Source organism: Myotis daubentonii, chromosome 7 (assembly GCF_963259705.1).
Source record: "Myotis daubentonii chromosome 7, mMyoDau2.1, whole genome shotgun sequence".
NCBI classification, from domain to species: domain Eukaryota; kingdom Metazoa; phylum Chordata; class Mammalia; order Chiroptera; family Vespertilionidae; genus Myotis; species Myotis daubentonii.
In genome coordinates, this window is record NC_081846.1 from 21,721,374 (window position 1) to 21,742,961 (window position 21,588).

Here is a 21,588-nt window from a genome sequence, read left to right on the forward strand (position 1 = left end):
TATATGCAGAGTCTGCAGAGCAGAGACCTGAACCCAGCTCTCCCCGCTCCAAAGCCCTCATCCTTCCCTCTGCTGAGCCAGCCTCTCCAGACAGACTGTTCAGAAAGGACAGCAATGGGGTGAGATGGAGAAGCTGCAGAGGAAGTGCCTGCCCCAGGATACTGCAGGCCCTCGAGAGCCCTCATCCAGCGTTGGGGGAAACCTCCCGGAGGCCACGACTCTCCTGAAGAGCAGTGTGAGCCAGGGCACCTGGAACTTGAGTGTGACTCAAACACCTAGAAGGCTGTGGACACACAGAGGCTGGGCCCTCCCCAGAGGGTTGATCCAGCAGAACTCGGGTGGGGCCCGAGAATGTGCATTTCTAACAGGTTTCCAGGTCTGGGGATGGCCCTTTGAGAAGCGCTGGTCTAAACAGACTGTCTCTACTGCTAACCGTGTGGCCTCAAGCGGGCCGCTCCATCCGTGCAGCTCCTCAATGGGACAGACTGGCTCTATGTTGAAAGAATCAAATGAGAAGAAGCACATACAGCACTTAGAACAGGGCCTGGCACTTAGAACGCGCTCAGTAAATGCTAGCAGTTATTTATCCTCTCCACCCCACACACCCCAGGCCCTCCTCCTGTGGCCCACCCTGCCCCACCTTGACCCTCCTGCCCAACCCCTCCCAGGTCTGGCACAAAGCAGACCAGGGAGTCGGAGTCAATATTAGAAACCACAGGCCTCAGCAGTGCAAGAGAAACTTCTCTCCCTGCCAACAATCATCTGAGCACCGTAACCTTGGCCCCCACCCCTTTCCCCGGGCCAGCTGGAAGCCAGCCACAGAAAGACGCTTGCCAGCCATCAAATGCCTTCAACTTACTGGTTGAGATGCTTTCTGAAGAGCTAAAAATTTCCAAAAACCCCTCCTGACCTGAACACCCAGCGTTTCCCTGCAGTGTTTGCAAACACGGCCCAGCATGCATGCCGTGCTCCCACCCTCCCCTTCCCAGTCCTCTGGGACTGAAGCCCTGCTTCTGTTTCCCAGGAACTGCCAGTTCTGGGCCAACTGGGAATGAAAAAGGCAAGGGACTAGTAACATGAGGGTGGCCTCCCCTGAAGCCAAGCCTGCCCCAGGCCCTGGGCATGCTATAGGGAAGCTCCCAGACCACCCCAGCTGTGGACTCCTGAAGTGGCCGCCCCAGAGTTCCAATGGCTGGCAGAGCCCCTTCAGCAACACAGACACCCCACCCACTCCCACACGTGCACACACACGTGTACACCCACACCTCCATCCTCCCACACCACTCCTCAGAACAGCTCTGAGAGGGACTTCAGACCCCATCTCCTCCCTCCTGAGGTGCAGAGAGGTCTGACTGGCCCAGCTTCTCGGGGTAACGTTAATGGCAGGATCAGAGTTGGCACGAGTTTTGTAAAGCCCACTGCTGAGCTCACCTCGCAGCCCCTCCACCCTGTCCCCGCCTCCCTGTGGGCTCTTCTCTTCCTTCCTCCTGAGGTCCAGCTGCAGAAGGACCGAGCAGATGGAGCCCAGATGGGGGCTGTGCCCACCTGTCCCTACCCACTGCCCGGTCCCAGAAAAAAAACCTAGATCTCAAGGACCCAGACTTTCTGGGCAGCTGACCACAGCCCCACCAGGGGACTTCAGAATGCCCCTGGCCTCCAGGCTGGACAACTGGAGCTCAGCTCAGGAGCAGGTGGCAGGGTATGGACCTGGTGCCACTTGATGACCAAGTCTTGCTCTTGGAGGACCACTCTACCCTAGGATCCCAAACCCGGGAGTCTGGAGCAAGGCAGGGACTCGGGTGAGGCTACAAGCAGAATGTTTAAGGAGGCACCCCTTCTCAGGCTGCTCCAAGTGCACCGCACAGCCCTGAGAGTGAGGCCTCCTTGAATTCTGCACCCCGGGGGCCTCACTGGCCTACCTCAGCCTGGCCCTGGGCTGGAGATGCCTTTCATAGTGTTAACACAATAACAACAATGACTCATTACGAGTTAATGCAGCCTTGGGCATACGTAGTATTAGATTCTTGGCTTCCATGGACATCAATCCTCATAGCCATCCACATAACCAATGTGCACAAGATAAGCATTAACCCATTTTACAGTTGAGGAGACTGAGGGTCCGCCATATTAAATAACTTGCCCAAGGTTAGCTAATAGGTAGCTAAGAGGGCTGGTATTTGAACCCTGCTCCTTACATCCATCCTTTCCGCTCTGTCTCTCCTGGAGATGATCTCTATTCAGTTCCTCTTACCCTTAAATCAACTGCCCTCCTGCCGGGAACAAGCTTTCTGCGACTTAAAGACTAATTGTCTCCGGTCCTCCAGAGGAAGACGTCTGCAATACACTTCCATAGGAAGAGGAGGAAATGGGCTGCAGCAGGAGAGACTGAGGTCAGACAACAGAGAGAACTTCCTGAATGTGAGGGGCTGAGAACCACAGGGCGGATAAAGGAAGCTGCACATCCTTTCCTCAAGTTTTTCCCCAAAAAAGACATGCATGCCGCGGGGTGGGGGGGGGGAGAACAATGGGGGGGAAAGGGCACATATGTAATACCTTAATCAATAAAGAAAAAAAAGCCCCCAAAAAATAAAAGACATGCATGCCCTCTCCATGCCTGCATTTACCCACTGCCAACTGTATGGGCCCCAGGAAGGGCCATTCTGCAGAGGCTGGGGTGGCTGAGATGAGAGCATGGAGGTTCATGCAGTAGGACATGCTGGCGGCCTCAGGGAGGGTGGGCTGGGAAAAAATGTATCTGTGGGCTGCTGTTTTGGAGGAAGGAAAAGACAGAGGGCCATAGCGGGTGGGGGAGGTGCCCAAGCCTGGAGCTGGGGGGAGGGGGCTGGCGCAGAATGCGGACTCAGCCTCCAGAGGAACATTCCGTCCAGAAATTCCTCACACCCTCTCCCTTCCCCCCTCCAGCTCTTTCTACACTTGCCCCCTGGGAGGCGTGGAATCTGGACAATTTTTCAGGTCAAAAGACCTTGTGACATCACATCTGCTGCCATGGCGACGAACTGTGAGGTCACGGCAGCAACCATTTAGGAGGGAAAGGGAGCTGGCGGGTGGGGCCATGGGGGCTGGAATGTCCTCAGCCCCAGGACCCAGAGGAGGTTATTCCAGGCTCACTTGTTCTAAAAATAGAACCCTAAGCAGATGAAGGGAGGGGGCTGAAAGCAAGAGAGAAGGGCAGGGCAGCACCATTTACTGGGCACTTAGAGGGGGCGTGGCAAGGATGGCACATTATACACCCCACAGCCTGGCGGGGGGGGGGGGGGGGAGCCATCAACAGATAATAACAAAAACAACTACAGCGGTGGCTACAGCAGCGGACGGACGGACGGACGGAGCACTTTGAACCCCTTTTGGCAAATGAGGAAACTGAGTCACCGGGGAGATTGGCCAGCTTCATAGGAGCTCAGGTCTGCCCCTCAAAGCCTGTATTCACCCCTCAAGGAATGTTACTTCCTACCATCCCAGGAGGGGGAGCTGACGGGGGCAGGAGGGTGAGGGGCTGGAGGGAGGGCACAGAGAGGCAGGACTGGACCCCTCTAGGGTGGGAGGGAGGCCAGCCGCCGGAGTCCCCTGAGTGGGTGAAATTGCTCCAGGGGCCACATCCTCTCCCAGGCAGGCCAGGGCCACCAGGGAAAAGAACAGGCTGGTTGTGATCAATGAAACGTGATGCCTGATTTTCCTACACCTCCCGGGGAGGGGCCTAGGCAAGCCCACTCCTGTCCTCAGGCCCTTCTCAACTCACCCAGAGGGACCAGCACCCAGCTCCCAGCTGAGGCTGGGCACCTGTGGGCACTCCCATCCCGCCCGCTCACACATGCTCGCCAGACTGTAATATTTCTCGCCTCCTCCTGCCAGCCTCCCCCCTGGATGCTGTTCTACCTGTCAGCCAGGGAACTGGGAGTCTGTGCTTCCGTAGGCCCTGCCTCCAGGCCCCTCTGGTCGCCTTCGCCCACGCTGAGCACCTGTACCAGCCTCATCTGGTGTCCCCAGCCCTCCTGGCAGGCCCCTCCCCGCCGCCGGGCCACACCCTGCAGCTGGCAGCTGACTCCCAGCTCTCAAACCCTGCTTAGGGTCATTTCCCCACTCAAGGACCCATAATGGCTCTTAGTGCTTAGCTCATCAAGTTCAAGTTCCCTAAGATGACTTCTGGACTCCTCCCTTATGCGGCCCCTTCCTCCTTGGGTGGATTCCACTGCCTTCCCCTCTCTCCTCTCTATCCGCTCACACCTCCTCTCTGCTCACCATGAATGCCATGCTTGTTCCCACTCAGGCTGTTCCCGCCAGCACCCCAGCCACAGCCACCAAGGTAAGGCAACATGGCCTGGCCCTCTCGTCTCCCCAGCAAGGACACTGGATTTGCCCTGGGCCCCATCAGTCTTGGTAATTTGTACCAAGGCCCTGCCCCTTCTCTACTTCAGCTCTGCCACCTTGTGAAAGGCCCTCTCTCCTTCTTCTCTCCTCTCTTCCATTGCTGACATCTTACATTGGACTCAGAATAGGACTTCCTCAACCACTGCAGCACAAACGGATCGCTTCCTACCCTGGACCCCAAAGGCTACCTCTCTGGTCAGAACCCCCCAGCCGAGCACTAATTGTTTCCATAATATAGTTCTCTCCCTCTCTTTCCCCCTGAGCATGGTCCCCCAAGGGCAGGATGCTTCATCGGACTGGGGCCTCTCCCAGTGGGGGTCCTAGGGCAGGTGGTCAGCACATTCATGGATGCCTTGACCTACAGGGACCATGTCCCTTCACAGCCCAACCTGAGGGCAGGACCTCAGTGGGCCCTGAGGATGTCCACCCCAGACTCCCCAGGAAGACAACCTCCCATCAGCAGCTTCCTTACCCCTAATAGGTGTCAGTGAGCAGGTGTCCCAGGGACAGCAACTCCCGTGATTGGCCCCGCTGTGCCACTGTAGGTGGTAGAGAGCTTTGCTGTTTCTTTAACCCAAATCTCCTCCTCTCTATAGAAGCTCTACCTACTGGGATCCACTTTGGAGAGCAACAGAAAATAAGCAAATTTGCCCTTTCAGCACGTTCTCACTCCCATTCTGCACCCCCACCCCCCATTTTTTCCCTCTCCGGACTAAGCCACTCTAGCTGTTGCACAAACTAGGATGTCCACCCGCCTCACCACTCTGGAAACCCTCTTTGGAAGGCAATGCCCAGAACTGCTCTCTTCTTTGAAGGCTTTCTCAGACTCATCTCTCCTGGCCTTGCTCCATTTTTAAGAATCCCCCCAAAATGGCCACCCAGGACCCTCAGTGTCCTCAGATGAAATTCATTAGGGCCTGAAGTTCAAACTAACATAAGTGATCACTCCCCCGTCAGACACACAACCCCCCCTCCCCCACCCCACGCTCCGATTCACAAGGACATCTCAAGCCCCCTCCGTGGGGCTGGCCCGGCTCCCCCAGTCCAGGTCCCCCGGGTGCCAGGCTGCATGTGCAGAGGGCTCAGCATCCGGCCGACTTTGGTGGCCACTCGTTTGGCTATCATCCTCGGGAAATTCCTTTTGACTCTTATTTTTCAGAAGTTGAGAAAAGCTGCTTCAGCTCTTTCGAAGGATCAGGAGTGTCCACGGCAAACAAGGGCTCTCCCTCTCCATCCTGCCCCCACCCATGGAGCCCAGGAGGGACATGACCATAGGACCCTTCTACCAAAGGCCTTAGCAACATCTGTTGAGTAAGACGAAAACACTGGTTGAAGATTAAGCCACTTTGCCCTGGCTGGCCTGGCACAGGCTGGAAAGTGTGTTTGGCTTGCGGGGCCCTGAGGCTGGGCTGAAATCCTATGTCCAGGGATGATGGTCCTGATCCCAGGGGGGTAGGATTCAAGCAAAGTGGGTGAGCTGGGGACATAGAGAAAATATGACAGGGAGACAGACACACGGTGTGAGGCAAGGAGGGGGCAGGGAGGCCTGAGTCCAGCCCTGCAGAGGCTGAAGGGCAGGCAGAGAATGGAAAAGGAAGGAAAAATACAGCCCGCCCTTTCCTCCCTCTTTGAACCGGCTCAGAGCACTTGCCTCGCCCTCAGTGAGGAAACAGGTGCTAAGTGCTCTCTGGGGGGAGCCAAACTTTCTCCCATTTCGCCTGGGCCACTTTCTCACTCCCTGGGGACAGCACTGAGCTTCCAGCTGGAGGCAGGCCTCCCACCCAGCAGCAGTCCTGTTTACTGAGAACCTAATCTACCAGGCATTGACTGAACGCCTGTCTCCCTGTCACTCAATAAACACGTACTGAGTACCTACTGTGTGCCAGACCATAGGGTTACAGCACTGAACACAGCACAGAAAAATCCCTACTCATGGAATTTATATGCTGGTGGGGGCAGGGGGAGCCTCTTAAACAAGACAAGCAAATAAGACTCAGGGCTTATCAGATGGCAATGCATGCTGGGAGGCAAAGAAAGCAGGGAAGGGAGATAAGGTTGTTGGGGGAAGGAAAATGCTGACACTTGAGGGAAGGAAAGAGCCCTGAGGTATCTGTGGGGGGGACAGGGCGGGAGGAGCATTCCAGGCAGAAGGCATAGCAAATGCAAAGGCCCTGGGGCAGCATCCTGACTGGTTTATTCAAAGACCAGCAGGAAGGGCTAGCAGAGTGAGCAAGGGGGAGATGAGGTCAGAGAGGAAACTCTCCTGGAGGCTGTACAAGCCCATGGAAGAACCTTGGACTTTCACTCCCAGTAAAGTGGGCAGCCATTGGAGGGTCCTGAATACATGCTAATTCCATGGGTTAATTGCTCCTTTTCTTCTCTTAACCTTACAGGGTAAGTAATATTTCCAACTCCCAATCTGCAGCAGGCAAACTAAGGTCAAGAGAGGTTAAGCAATGTGTCCAAGGTCACAGGGAACTGGGATCCACAGGGAGGTGGTCGAACACCTCTGCTCTTGACCACTGTTGGGGGTCGGTTCTGACTCAGGTGGGGGGACCTCTGAAAGTACAATCTGATGTCACAGCCACTTCACCACTAGGTGGTTGACCAACCTCCGTGAAGGGCAGAGCCTGGGCACAGATGGGACGCATCACAGAGATGAGAAGATTCTCCGGCCTCCCTCCTCCTGGTTCTAACCACAACCTCTCCAGCTGGAATGCCAACCATTCCCTCTTGTCCCAACCCCTGACCCTTCCTCACATAAACAAAGCTCACTCCTGGTGGCCAGGCATCTGGCTTCTGCCTGGAGAGCCCTAAACCCCAGACCCCCCAGCCATCCCAGACCAGCCAAGGACATTCTGTTCTCAGGGGCAGAGTGGCAGTTAGGTTGGAATGATGAGAGGTCTGCTCACCCCACCTCACCCCTCCTGCCCGCCCCCCACAGTGTCTCTCTGAAATCCCAGAGAGATTTCTTCCTGGCAGCTCCAAACCAGGCCTACACTCTGGCCTCATCCCTGCAGCACCCAGCTCGCCCCCCACCTACACCCGCTGCTGTTGTCAGATGACCTTCAACTGGGCTCCGCACAGTTGGGCTCCACATCTGGAGCGGCACAGCTGGGCAGAGCTGAGGCTCAGAAGGGAGGAGGGGCCGCTGCAAACAAGGGACACACTTGGCAGGGCCTGAGCCCATGTGCAGAGAGCGGTGGCGCTGTGCTGGGCCCAGGAGGCGTCTAAGAGCCACCAGCACTTCTACATACTTTAATTCATTCCATTAACAACCCTGAATGGAGGGAATACTTAATCAGCACTGAGAAGGCCTCTCAAGCATCTAGTTCAGCCATCTCTGTGACGGAAAGGGAAACTGAAGTCCAGAAAGAGGGCGGGACAGGATCATTGCCACCTGGCAGAAGACCAGGTGGCCTGGCTGAGATTCCAGTATCCAGGCAGGCAGGTCACTGCACAGGTGTGCAGACACCTGTAACTGCCAGACCCCATGACACCCTTGTCCCTCCCCCAGGTCCCCACCCACATCCGTGTCATCACTTGCCCCTCTGCACCAGTGGGTCAAATTGTGACCATAGGGCCCCTCCATGACTCTCCTCTGCGCACACACACACACACACACACACACACACACACACGCACGCACAAGCACACACCTGCAGGCCTGCAGGCTCCTCTCTTCCAGCCTCCAGGCCCTGCCCACCTCCAGCTGTGGGTGAGGTGTAGGAGGGGCCTCTGAAGGGTAAGAAGGCAGTGAGAGGGCAGGAGGGAAAAGCTCCCAACATTTCCAATCAGCCCAGCTGGGATCAGTCCACAACTCACTGTCCTGTCCATGCTTTTCTGAAGTCCCACTGGGGAAGGGAGGGAGGAGTGGAGGACACCCAAGAGCAGAAAAGCAGAATCAGCAAACAGCATGGAGGTGGAAGAGGCCACCTGAATGAGAGCAGCTTCCCAGGCAGATGAATTCTGTGGATCATGCCGTCCATCCCCCTGCCTCCAGCTGAAGGGTACCTGACCCAGGACCAAGTGGGTGGGAGGAGATGCCATCCCCTAGTTCTGTAAGCTCCAGGACAACAGGCACCTGGCCAGGCCTGCAGACAGGCAAGATGCCCTTTTATGGTTTTTTCCAAGGACTTTAGTCTCCAGATTGAAATAGGAGGCCCTGCATCCCATCAGAAGGGACCTCATGACTCATTTCCTCCCAGTCCAGCTTCAGCCTCTCAGAACAAGGCCCCCTCCTTTCCCTTACCCAATTACCCGGCACCCTTGGGGGCTGCCAGCATGCTTGGATCTGAAGTAAGCTGCAGCTGGGAGCAGAGGACAGAGGGGAGGAGGGGCTGGCAGGGTAGGGAACGGACTGTCACTCACCACCAATTCATGGTTGGATGGAGGAATGCAGGGGGCAGCCACCTGTGGGAGGAACAGAGAAAGGCAAGGTTAGCATCTTTCATTCCTACAGAAAACCAGGGCCTCCTGAGATCATTCCACAGCCGCCACCTCCATGAGAGACACCTCTTCCCTCAACTCACACACATGGACACTCTGCAGCCTGAGAGTTCATTGGAAGATTATGTGGCAACATGGAAAAATACTTAGGCAACACCGCTAGTGGGGAGGGGGGCTGCGAAAGGCAAAAATGAAATGCACATCGCTATTTTTAAATTCTGTAGAAATATGCAGACACTGAAAGACTGAAGGTCAATGCACCAGAATTTTCATAACAGGATTAAATGGTAAGAAAAATAAGGGTTTATTGTCTTTGTTCTTCTATTTTTTGAATTTTCTGCAATATGGTAAGATGTGTTTGGAACTTTTGTAAAACGTATTTAAGGTCTCTAGAAAGGGAAGAGTTGCCTGTTCGTTCTCCCCAGTGCCAAGGTGTCTCACCCATAGGTCAGAGTGCAGGCAGCTGGCAATTTCCCAAAGCACGTGGGAAACAGGTGGGTGACAGGCCCCTGCTAGCTCTCCCAAAGAAAGCCACCCCGTCACTAATAAACACAGAGGTCTGGAGAGCCAAAAGCACCCTCTATGGGTGAGCTATTATTTTATCATCATCCTCATCTTTCTCTCTGATGACCTGGGGGGGAGGGGGGGGGCAGGTGGCAACTCGGGCCTCCAGACGGAGGGGGGTGGGGTAGAAGGAGGGCTGGATTGCTCCTACCCTAAGATAACATCCCTCAGCCAGGCCAGGCAGCCAAACCTCTACCCTGACAATTAGCAGGGGCCTTTATCAGAGACTCAATGTGTTCCTTTTTTCTAGCTGGGACACGTTTTTCTTGGAGCTCATACCTCAGTCTTGGCTCCATTCCTGACCCGAGCACCAGGCAGGGGGCCCACAGAGGGAACGAAGGGGGAGGCTCTCCCTGGGGCATGAGGATGTCTGGTCACAAGCTGTGGATGGCCAAAGAGGGGGTGGCTGCCTCCTCGGAGAGTGGGAGACCCCCCACCCCCACCCCAGCCACCACCCAGTGGAGCAGTGATGGAGACAGCCCATAGCCCTGGCTGGGGCTGGCTGTGCATAGAGGCCACCCTTAGCCAGGCCCTCCCTCCATCGAACCCGTTCTGTCGTCTGACCAGCCTAAGGGATACCCCGGCTTGACACACCAGCTCAGAAGGGGACAACACCCACGTAACAGTGTGCCCTGAACCCTGGGAGGCTGGAGAGGCTGACAGCATCTCTGCTTCTTGACGCAGCCATGCTACAGGCTCCCTGTCCCCCCACCTGCTCCCTGCCTCCCCACCCATTCTCCAGCAAAGTGTCCATCACCCTGTACACAACTTTATCCTAGGACTGGTGGGAAAATCTACATACAAAGCCAAAAATAGAGACAACATCTAACACAGAATATGTACTATAAGACAGGCATTAATATCAGTGCTTTGCCCATGTAAAGCTACTGTTATACCTCTGGTTGAGGTGCAGGGGGCGCAGGGAAGTTAAACACTTGCCCAGAGTCACACAGCTGATCAGTGGAAGGGGTGGGGTGGAGGGTGCCAGGAGAACAGACCGGGAGGAAGGGAAGGTACCAGAGATGACTGTGGCCTGCAGGGCTCCCTGCCCGCCTTGCCCACCAGACAAGGTCTCGGCCAGGGGGACACGGCCCTGCCTGCCAGGGTCAGGGCAGGAGTCTGCATCTAGCAGTGGCTTCCTCCCTCTCTCCTCCCACCTGCTGCCCCAAACCCCAGTCGGGAGCTTGTAGGTTTCACCTGATGAGGCCAGGCCCCCGGGGTCTTCTCTCCCCATTCCTGCAGTCACCCTTGGACAGTACCCTCCGGTCCTTTCTTCCTTACACAAGGGTGGGTTTCCACTCTCCATTTGGGACTGGGGTCGGGGAAGTGAGGGGGTTACAAATACATTTTGGGCAGGGGCAGAATGGGCAGACATCCTCAGAAAAAAGTGGGAGGGTCTCTCTCCCAGCACCACCCAAAGGCAGTGCAAAGAAGGGACCCCACGTCTCTTTCCATCCCCCAGAGGCAGAGACAGCCCTAAGCAGAGTCACCCCTTAAGGACTTGGATCTGGGGTGCAGCAGTGGGCCCCAGCTAGAGGGCCTGATGCCTGGGTGCCCCCAAGACCTCCTCCACCCCTGCCCACAGCTGTGCATGCCAGCCAGCCTGCCGGCCAGACCACTAACTTTGTTGTGTGTTTCCCTGATATTCTCTCTTTCTCTCTCTCTCTCTCTCTCACTCTCTCGCTCTCTCTCTCATTTTCTAAGCAGAGAAATGTTTCCTTAAAAGGCTCTCTCCTTCCCTCCGGCACCCTGGCCCCTGGCCACCCTCTCAGGAACCTGGAATGTGCCAGGGAGAGCCAAGGCCCCCTGCCACTCGGAGGCCTGTGCCGTGGCCCCACACTCCTGGTGTCAGCAGTGACCACTCCCCCTGCCCCGTGGGGACCCAAGCAAGGGTCCTCCCTCTGCAAAGGGGGTGGCTCCAGGGGGTCTGCAGGGACTCTCGATGCCAGCCCTGCCACCCGCCCAGTCCCAGGGCTGGCAGCATAGCGTTGCAGGGCTGGGACTCAGGAAGTCAGCCTCAGGTGAGCCTCCTCCAACGACCCACCTACACACTGCGGGCTGAGCGGGCCTGAGGCTCAGTCTTTCAACTCTGAAGAATCTAATAATAAAACAGCAGCACAGCCACTACTCCCATCACACTTGTGACAGGCCAGCCCTGTTCTTCACACTTTGCATAACTTAACTCTCCAATTCTCACAGCAGCCCTGAGCATCCCGTCCTGTGGATGAGGAGACCGCGGCACAGAGAGGTGAACAAGCTGTCCCACAGAGGAGCCTGGCTGCCAAGCCAGCGGTCTGGCTCCAGGGAGAGGCATGCCCTACCCTCTCTGCCCCCTGTGCTGACTCTCCGGTAAACACTGCTTTCCACGGAGCCATTCACAATGACAGCAGTGACAGCTTAAGGAGCGCAGCTATGCGACAGCTACTGTCCTGAGCCCTTTCCTTGGACTCACTTGATCCTAATGAAGAATGTATGGGGTCGATACTGCTATTACCCCCATTTCACAGATGAAGAAACTACGGCACAGAAAAGGGAACGATGTGCCCCAGGTCAGTGCAGCAGGGCAGTCTGGCTCCAGAGCCTGTGAGGGAGAGCTGGGGCTGCAGCCAGGAGGTGAGTGTTACCAGGCCCAGGCCAGGGCCGAGGCCTGGCATTCATCAGCCCCCACCAGTATTTTCTGAACCTCCAAAGTCCCTGGGCACAAGGCCAACAACAAGGATGTGTCCTTGGAGCCCTACCTCCCCCACCCCAGGACATGAGGGTCTAAAGCGCCAGCCAGCAGCCAGCCCAGGCGGGAAGCTGCCTGCATGACCCGGCCCTGCTCTCCTCTCCACTGTCATTCTGTACCCACCCTCCTTGTCCAGGACCCAAAGCCACACATAACGGTGATCTCCTCTCAGTGCCTCGAACACCTAGCTCTGTTCTTCCTCCAGGCCTCTGCACATGCTGTTCCCTCTGCCTGAGATGCTCTTAGCCCAGCTGTGAGCATAGCTGGGTCCTTCCCATCCTTCTGGCTTTGGCTTCGATGTCACCACCCCAGAGAGGCTCTCCCTGACTCCCTTAAGTTACACACACACACACACACACACACACACACACACACACACACATCTCTTCCTTTACAGACCTAATTACAATTCGCAATTACAGATGTGTTTGTTTCCTTGTCTATAATCTGTTTCCCCCATAGAAAACAAGTGCCATGAGGCAGAGAACATGTCTTGTTCATCACACTAGTTCCAACACATAGTAGGTGCACACTAAATATCTGTGGAAAGATGAAAGAGACTCAAGGCCTGAGGAAGAAAGGCAACTTAACCACTGGTACTAAAATTCACTGCCATTTGTTAAGCACCTACTACTAGTATGCACAGGGCAGGAAGCCTAATCCTGCCATATGTGTGATCTCTCTGAGATCCTCAGTCCCAGTCATTTTGCTCCCATTTTACAGATGAAGAAAAGGAGGCTCGAAGGTCATGGCAGTTGCCCCTGGTCAGTCAGCTGGGAAGAGGGGAGCTGCAGGTGAAACCTTGGTCTGTGGGCTCCACGCGTTGCTCCTTGCAGAGTAAGAGAAAACCCAGGCACCGCCTAGCACTGTGCCTATAACCTCACTACTAGGTAAGTGGCAGGACCTGGTCTCCAATTGGCTGACACTCCACCTCAAACCCCAGACTTCTAAACTTGCCATGCCCTACAGAGGGGCTCCCACACCTATACCCACCGCACCCCCCTCAACTCCCTGGACTAGACAAGGCAGCCTTGTCCCCAGACAAAACTAGAATCCAGCTGAGTCTCTGAATCCAGCACTTTTTACAGTCCTGAATGGAAACGTTCTCCCCACCCCCCTCACTCTTGTTAGTCTTTTTTTTTAATTGTGGTAAGATACACATAACATAAAATTTACCATTTTAACCATTTCTAAGTGTGCAATTCAGTGGCGCAGTGCTATACAACCATCATCACTACCCAGCTCAGAATGTTTCCATCATGTCGAACAGACGCCCACATCCATTAAACAATAACGCCCCATCCTCCTCACCCCGTCTGGAACCCCTACTCTACTTTCTTTCCCTAAGAAGTTGCTTATTCTAGGTACCGCAGATAAGAGGAATCAGACGATATCTGCCTTCTGGTTTCTGGCTTATTTCACTTAGTGTTAAGGACTGATTATGTGCCCCCCAAAAAACTCCTACCCCCCCGTGCCTCTGACTATGACTATATTTAGAGATAGGGCCTTTATGGGGGTGATTACGTGGAAAGCAGTCTTGGCCGGAGTAGAAGGTGGCAGTTGCTAAACTGTTTGCACACTCCCTGTGCCGGCACTCATGTGTTACCCTTCACTCCTGAGCCCTGAGGTAGGCTGTTGTTTCCTCATCTTACAGGAGCTCAGCAGTGCCCGCAACGTCCTGTGGGCTCCAACAGAGCACAGCTACCAAGTGGCAGTGGCAGTGCCAGGAGTGCCACCTGGGTCAGCCCGACTCCAAACCCTCTTTCTCAGCATGCCATCTGCCTCCACGGCCAGAGAGGCACACACTGTGAAGAGGTGCCAGGTGCTGCGAGAGCCCAGAGAGCACTCGGGGGTCCTGGGCAGGCTCCACGGAGGTGGGGCCTCTGAGGCAGGCCTCCAGGACGCAGCGCTTTCATTTGTCTGCTGATGTCTCACCCGCTTGCCTTGTAAGTCCTGTGAGGGCGGGAGGCCCATCGGTCACTGTCATCACGAAGCCCAAGCACCTTGCTCAGAGTCTGGGATGTGGCTAAGGCTTTGAAAGGTGGAGATAGGGAAGGGCATCTTGACTCAGCCTGCACTGGCCGGTGACTGGGAGAGAGCCACCCTGGTCTGGGAACAGTCCAGCACCTGGGAGTTCCCATCATGAGTCCTGGGCTCTCCTACATGCACAAGGCATGGAGGTGGGAACACTTCACGTGTCAGAGAACCCCCTTTGGCTGGGACACAGAGTGGGGGACGAGGAGGAAGAGAGGGCACCAAAGGGCATATTGAAGGAGATGAAGAAAGAAAACTGGCCACAAACTCTCTTTGCAAGTTACCGTGGGCAGCTCTGCATGCCCAGCAACGAAGTGAGGTGAAGGGTGGGAGCTTAAGGTGGGCAGGACATGGGCAGGAACTCTAATAACAAACGGGGAGAAGAAAGTGGGGAGGAGGAGCCCCAAAGCTCAGCAACAAGGGTCCATCGGGGACCCTAAAACCTAGAGGCCTTCATCCCCACCCCAACAAAACACACATTTGGGCAGACCCCCTCCAGCCTCTACTTTTCTCCCCGCACCCAGAGCATGGAGGTACCTCTCCCCCACTCCCAGGGTAGGTGGTTCCCGACGGCCTCCTGCCCTTCACAGAGCAATTGATCCTGCCCACAGCTTTGCCTGCTCACCCTCTGGACCATACTCAGGGAACCTGCGACCAGGACATGGCCATTCTGAGTCCTGGTCACTGAGGCTACACCAGGGTGATCAAGAATAATGCAGATAGCCCCGCCAGCGTGGCTCAGTGTTTGAGCATCGGCCTATGAACCAGGAGGTCACAGTCCAATTCCTGGTCAGGGCACATACCCGGTTACAGACTCAATCCCCAGTAGGGGGCGTGCAGGAGGCAACCAAAGGATGATTCTCTCTCATCATTGATGTTTCTATCTCTCTCTCCTTCTCCCCTCCTCTCTGAAATCAATAAAAATATTTTTTAAAAGAATAATACAGACCATGATCCCAGAGGGACTCAGCCACCCCTTGTCTGTGGCCAGTCCAGCACCTCAGAGTCACAGTACAAGTCCACTGGGCTCTATGAGGAAGGCCCCTGTGGCACCTGTGAGCTGGGCAAGGGCAGGGTGGGAGGCCCAGCCAAGGGGACCAGGGGTTGGCTCGGGAACCAAGTGAGAGGTGAGTGTGCACCCCTTCAGGACCTGAGGGTGCTCAACAGTCAGGCAGCTACAAAGTGCCCTCGGCCTTGGGGAATGGAAGGACAGGGGCAAGGACAAGGCCAGGGCCCAAGGGGAAGAGCCCCAGCCTGGCTCAAAGCACTGCCCTCCCAGGCTGGGCAGCAGGCGCTGGGCAGGGGGTCCTGGGGAAGTGGCCACTGCCCTGGCTCCATTTCCTCCCCAGGACTGTGCCCGCCCCTCCAGGCAGCCTGTCCTCACAGAGCTGCTCCCGGCCTGCTTGGCTGTTTCCTTCCCTTATATAGTTCTGTTCAGGATCAGGAAAGGAAGTGCATGGAGTTCCTGGAGGCAAGAAGGGGCCTGTTCCCAGGGACACCTCGAGCTGAGTGGGGAGGCATGCCCCAGCCCAAAGTCCCCTCCAGAGCCTGGGGGCCAGCAGAGGCAGGAGGGGGCCTGGGCCTTTCCCCAAACCCAGCACAGGTTCCAACTCAGAACTGGAGGCAGACAAGACACAGGGGAGTCCAAGAGGGCCAACCTGGGCACTGCACCCACTGTCCCAGCCCCTCCCCTCTCCCTGAAATCCTCCTGAGCCTCATGCCTCTTGGACCACTGACCTAGTCAACCTGTTTCCCAAGCTCCAGCAGCCCCTTCTTTCTCCATCCTCCTTCTTATCTGGGGACCCTCCTCTCAGACTGCCCTCACTGGCCGCCCCAGCCCACTGCCAGCCCCCAGGTCCTGCAACACACTCACACCCAGGCTTTCCGGACAGGGAGATCCTCTACAGGCAAACACCTCCAGACCTCTAGACACACACACACTCACACTCACACACACACTCATACTCATACACATTCACACACACATACTCACATACACACTCATACTCATGCATACACACACATACACACTCACACACTCATACACTCACACACACTCACCTCATACACACACATACATACACACTCATACTCATACACACACATACACACACTCACACACACACTCATACACTCACACACACACTCACCTCATACACACACTCAAACACACATACTCACATACACACTCATACTCACGCATACACACACATACACACTCACACACTCATACACTCACTCTCACACTCACACACACCTCACACACACACATACATACACACTCATACTCATATACACACCTACACACACACACTCATATACTCACAGACTCACCTCATACACACACATGCACGCATACACACACACTCATACACTCACACACAAATACACACTCATTCACTCTCACACTCACATTCACACACACACACTCACACACTTACATACTCTCACACACACACACACACACACACACACACACACACACCAGCCCTTAGCCCATCAGCCTAACCCTCCACAAGGGGAGAGCCAGGTGTGCCCAGCCCCTTGAGTTTGAAGGAATGTGGCATTTCCGGGCTGCAGCCAGAAGGTCCTGGCAGCAGCAGAGGAGGCCTAGCAGAGCAGGCTGGGGGACCAGCAGGCTCTACTCACTGAAGATGCTCCCCTTCAGAGCCCTGCTGGCAGATGGCATAAGACAGCACCCAGATCGGCCCATGCTGGAGACCTGTTTGCATAACATCTTCTCTGAAGATTTGTCTCCCCTCAAACCCAAGGTAAGACCCCAGTGGTCTAGCTCAGGGGCCACACTCACCCATACCCAGAATCAGTGACTCCAGGAGGGCTAAGCTTGGCCAGACTTTTTAGGATGGACTCCTAGCGAGCAGGAGATTCAGAAGTTCAGCAAACCCGTACTGAGCACCTACTGTGTGCCAGGCCCTGAGCACAAGAGAGTAATCCAGGGGTCTGAAAGGGACCAGGCAATAGTCACGAGATAAGGGTGGGACTTGTGGGGCCACGGGGAAGCACCAACAAGATGAGAAAGCACAGCTGGGCCCAGGGCTTGGCTTGTCCAAATCCTGGAGACACGGCTCTGCCCCCATCCTGCCTCCTCTCGGGCACCCCAGCTCAGCACCGATACCACCCTGCTCCCCCAGTTCTGACGGCCCAAGATTGTCAAGCCAGAAACCAGAATGTTGGCCTTGAGTCCTCCCTCCCCCCTCCCTCTAAGCCTGGACAATTTCTCTGCCCAAATATCTCTCCCAGCCCCGCCAGCCCCAGTCCCCTAATCACAGAGATTACTGCAACAGCCTCCTATGACACATCTCCTCGGCCTCAGTCCTGCTGCTCTAATCTAGTCTGCACTCGGCTGCCAAGGAGCTATTTCTAAAATGCACATCCAGTCGTGTCTCTCCTGTGCCTGAGTCCTTCCGTGGCTCCCAGCATCATGGGATACAATCCAGATGCCCTAATATGGTCCTCCTGGCCCTGAGGGACCTGGGGTGACTCTCCTTTCAGTTCCATCCCTCACCTCTCTACCTCAGAGGCCGTGCTCCAGCCAGAGAAGCCCACTGTCAAGTTCACTCTGAGGTAGGGGCGATCAGCACATTTCACAGATAAGGAAATGAGGCTGCAAGAGGCCACATGCTGAGCCCAAGGTCACACCACCAGTAAGTAATGGAACAGAGTTCCACTCTGGTGGCACGCCCAGCCTCAGCTCTGCCCAGGGCCACACCAGTTTGCCCAGCTGGGGGCCACGGGAAGAGTTTCATGGAGGGCACACTGTGCATGGCCTTGAGGGCCGGGCTGAGGCAAATGTCCAGGGCCCTGGAAGAGCCTGGTGCCCCCAGAGCCAAAGACAGCGGCAGGGCTGGAGGCCAGGAGGCCAGCCTGGAATAGGTAGCTGCCTCCAAAGTGAGCCGTGGAAAGGCTCTGGGCTGGGGCTGGCTGCAGTGGTGAGAGCTCCAGGGGCTGTAAGCTGCAGGAGAAGCCGGACAGCACTGAGGGGCCCAGCCTGCAGGACTCAGAGGAAGCCGGGCCTGTTTCACAGCGGAGGTGAAGAACAGGCAGCGGGCCGTGCAGACTTCAGAGCTGCTTCTCCTGAACCCCAAAGAGCCGGGGAAAGCTCGGCCCTTCCTCCCGCCTGGGGAGGGGACACTGGTTCTGAAGCAGGGAGGTGGGTGCCACGGCCTTCAGTACAGACGATACAGCTTCTAGGAAGTTCCTGAAAGGATCTGAGCGAGGAAAGGGCTGTGGCCTGTGGACACGGTTCCAGTGGCCAGAGAGTAGGAGAGGGGACCAGGCCTTCATTCAACAACACCGAAGGAGGGCCTTGGTGCCAGGCTCCCAGCTAGGGAGGCAGATGGAGAGGAATGCCTGGCCCTGGAGGGGCACCGTGGCCCCATGGAGGAGGCAGGCATGCAAACAGAGAAGGATGAAAGTGCCAGTAACTGCTGTAATGGAGGTCTGAGGAAGGCTGCTGTTGCCCTGGGATTCAAGTTCATCTGTTTTTCCAGAAATTACACCCAGAGGGAGACTGCCACCCCACCCCCTCACTCCCCACTGAGGGTTTCTGTCTTTAGATGAGAACTTTAAGGGACAAAAGTCTTTGACCCTAAGCTGTGCTGTGACAGTAAGGCAGGAAGGATGCATGGGAAAAAAATCTAAGCGCCGGGGAAACCCAACAAGGCAAAGGGCTCAGGAGCTGCTGAGGAGGGAGTCGGGGGTGAAGGAGAGGAAGGGCTGAGCCAGGCCCCTGAGGGAGAATTCCAGGGCTGGGGCCACACTCAACCGCACAGGGACAGCAGAGGGTCCCCTTGCCTTCTTAAAGCGGACCAGCATCTGCTCCCCAGGCAGCAGAGCAATGGCCTACGGGCCTCTCCCTTCCACACATGCTGGTGCCTCGCAAACTGCAGGTGTTCATGGCCCTGCTTCCAGATCTCAAAGATGCCATGGCTTGTCGGGGGCACCATCAACTGGCTAACAGCATTTTTTTTTTCATTTTTTTGTCTGGCTAAGAGCTTTCTTTAAAAAATATTTATTTTATTGTTTAAAGTATTACAAATAGTAGTACATATGTCTCCTTTTTTTCCCCATTGACCTTCCCCTGGTGGCTAACAGCTTTTGAGGGGAGGGAAATGCTACCCGAAATGTACTCTTCAGTTTAAAGATGCATTCCAATTGCAGAAACATTAACATGTGAAGAAAGACATCTGGGACTTGAAGAACCACCAGGCTCCCTGTGATGCCCACATCACTGCCCTAGGCTCTTGACCATTAGGAAGTCCTTCTCAATGTCTGCCTACCTCCTTTTATAAGAGATTTAAGGTTGGCCAAAAGAAAGAGCAGGGTAAGCCCTGGCCAGGTAGCTCAGTTGGTTAGAGCATCATCTCCATATGCCAAGGTTGAGGGTTTGATGCCCAGCCAGGGCATATACAAGAATCAACCAATGAATGCATAAATAAGTGGAACAACAAGTCGATGTTTCTCTCTATCTCTCTTCCCTTCCTCTCTCTCTCTAAAAATCAATAAATAATTTCCTTTTTTTTTTTTTAGAAAAGAGTAGAATGAAAAGCAAACCCAATCCCATGTGACCAGGAGGAAATTCCACATCCTCAAGGCCCATCTGCAGCCTTTATGTTCCCTGAACCCCGAAAGCCACTTGTCGCAACTCCATACCTCTCTGAATCTAACCAAAATCGGGGCAGCTGGGAGCAAGTCCAGTTCTAAAAGCCTGGAACACCTTCTGTTTGTGGGTCCTCGTTTCCAAATTCCTAAACTCACGGAGAGGCCATGAGTTCCCAAGCAAAGGGTGAGAGGCGTGATAGAAAACGCCCTGGACTGGGGGTCAGGCATGGGCTCAAATACCACTTTGCCACAGGCCGGCTATCAAGATCTGAACCTTCCTGAGTCTCCATTTCCTCACCTATAAAATGGGGATAGAGACCTACTGCGCGGAGTGGTTGGAGGACTAAATAAAGTTGACTGAGATGACACGAGTCAAAATGCCCGGAACATAGTACACACGCTTAGTAAACCTTCGTTCCCTTCTATTTAGGCCGGATGACATCCTTGCCCTTCTCTGGCCCTCAGCGTCCTCACAGAGCAGTAAATTGTATGGCACATACTAGGTACCAGGCTCCAATCTAAGCATTTCATGTGTCTCAACTCATCTACTCCCCACTTCAATCCTGTGAGGTAGATCCTGTTCTTATGCCCACTTTACAGAAGAAGAAACTGAGGAACAATAACAGAATAAGAAGACGTCATTGATTTCTAACGCCCCCTCTACCGTCAGTCAGAGCTTGGAACAGTATAATACAAAACCAAAGATTCCCATCGGGGGAAAAACCACCCTTCTTTCTGAGCTCCTGACATGGCCTAAGCGTCAGTGTCTGGAAATTCACTCGTGTAGAAAACGCCTGGGCCCCAGATGCCAGCGGCAGGAGCGAGTGTGATCGTTCCGCGCAATTAGCTCCAGTCAAGGGCCCGTGTTCTGGAACCCCATCTGCTCTGCTGGACTATACCAGGAGCCCCGGAAGCAGGAGGTCCCCAGGGCAGGGCAGCCCAGCGTCACGTGGCTCCTTTAAATTCATCTATGGCCCCGTCGCAGGAAGCCCCCTCTCACTCCCAATTAGCGGGCAGCAGAGACTTGAAGCGAAGCCAGCACCGAGGGCCCGCGGAGGCCTGGCCGTCACCAGCATTGTTCGTCTCCATCTGACGCATATCCACCCCCCTGTAATGTTTCCTTGTTCCCTGGGAGGACCTCTGAGATGCATGCATCTGAAACCAGGTCTGGAGGAAAGGGGGGTGGAGGGAGGGGCAGCGGAAGACCTGGCTCCGTCTGGCTCTGAAAGCACATATGGAATGGACAGGAGAGAGGATACATCGGCTGCAGACCGTGACCCAGGGATCCTGCCAAGGTGCGTCCACACCGCTCAGGCGCCCCGAGGCACACATGGAGGCGGCAGCGGGACCACTGCCAGGTCCAGATGCAGTCACTGCCCAGCGCTCCTGGCCACACCCTCCGCAGAGCCACACAGACAGGAACACAGCAGCCCCACCAACACACCCACTGGAGAGGCCTTCTGCGTGGCCCTGACACAGTGGATTTCAGGAAACGCTAGGAGGAAGTGACAAAGCGACCCACAAGGGCAGCCTCGGGGAGGAGAGAATATGAGCCAGCAGAGGCGGGGGTGCAAGTCTGGAAGCTCATCCCCATTGCCCACAGGAACCCACCCACCCTCTTTGGCTGGGCAAGGGACAAACTCCCCTTGGACTCACCCAACTCACCTAAGCCCTGCCCATCCTTCCGGAAGAGCAGGTCAGGGCAAGGGCACATTCATGGAAGCTGGGCAGCAGGTGTCAGACAGAGGACGGCAAGTGTATAAACCACAGGGTGGATCTGATATGATAATGGATAAACATCCTGA

At 55.4% G+C, this 21,588-nt stretch overlaps 1 protein-coding gene across 14 annotated transcripts in view; it reads right to left on the reverse strand.

Moving 5' to 3' along the window:
* Nucleotides 1-21,588, reverse strand: part of TNS1 (tensin 1) — a 231,643-nt gene that overhangs the window by 107,897 nt on the left and 102,158 nt on the right. For all 14 annotated transcript variants that reach the window (XM_059703093.1, XM_059703097.1, XM_059703094.1 and 11 more), the window contains one exon: nt 8,758-8,799. In XM_059703093.1, the coding sequence (XP_059559076.1) occupies nt 8,758-8,799 (42 nt within the window). The remainder of the gene's footprint in view (nt 1-8,757; nt 8,800-21,588) is intronic.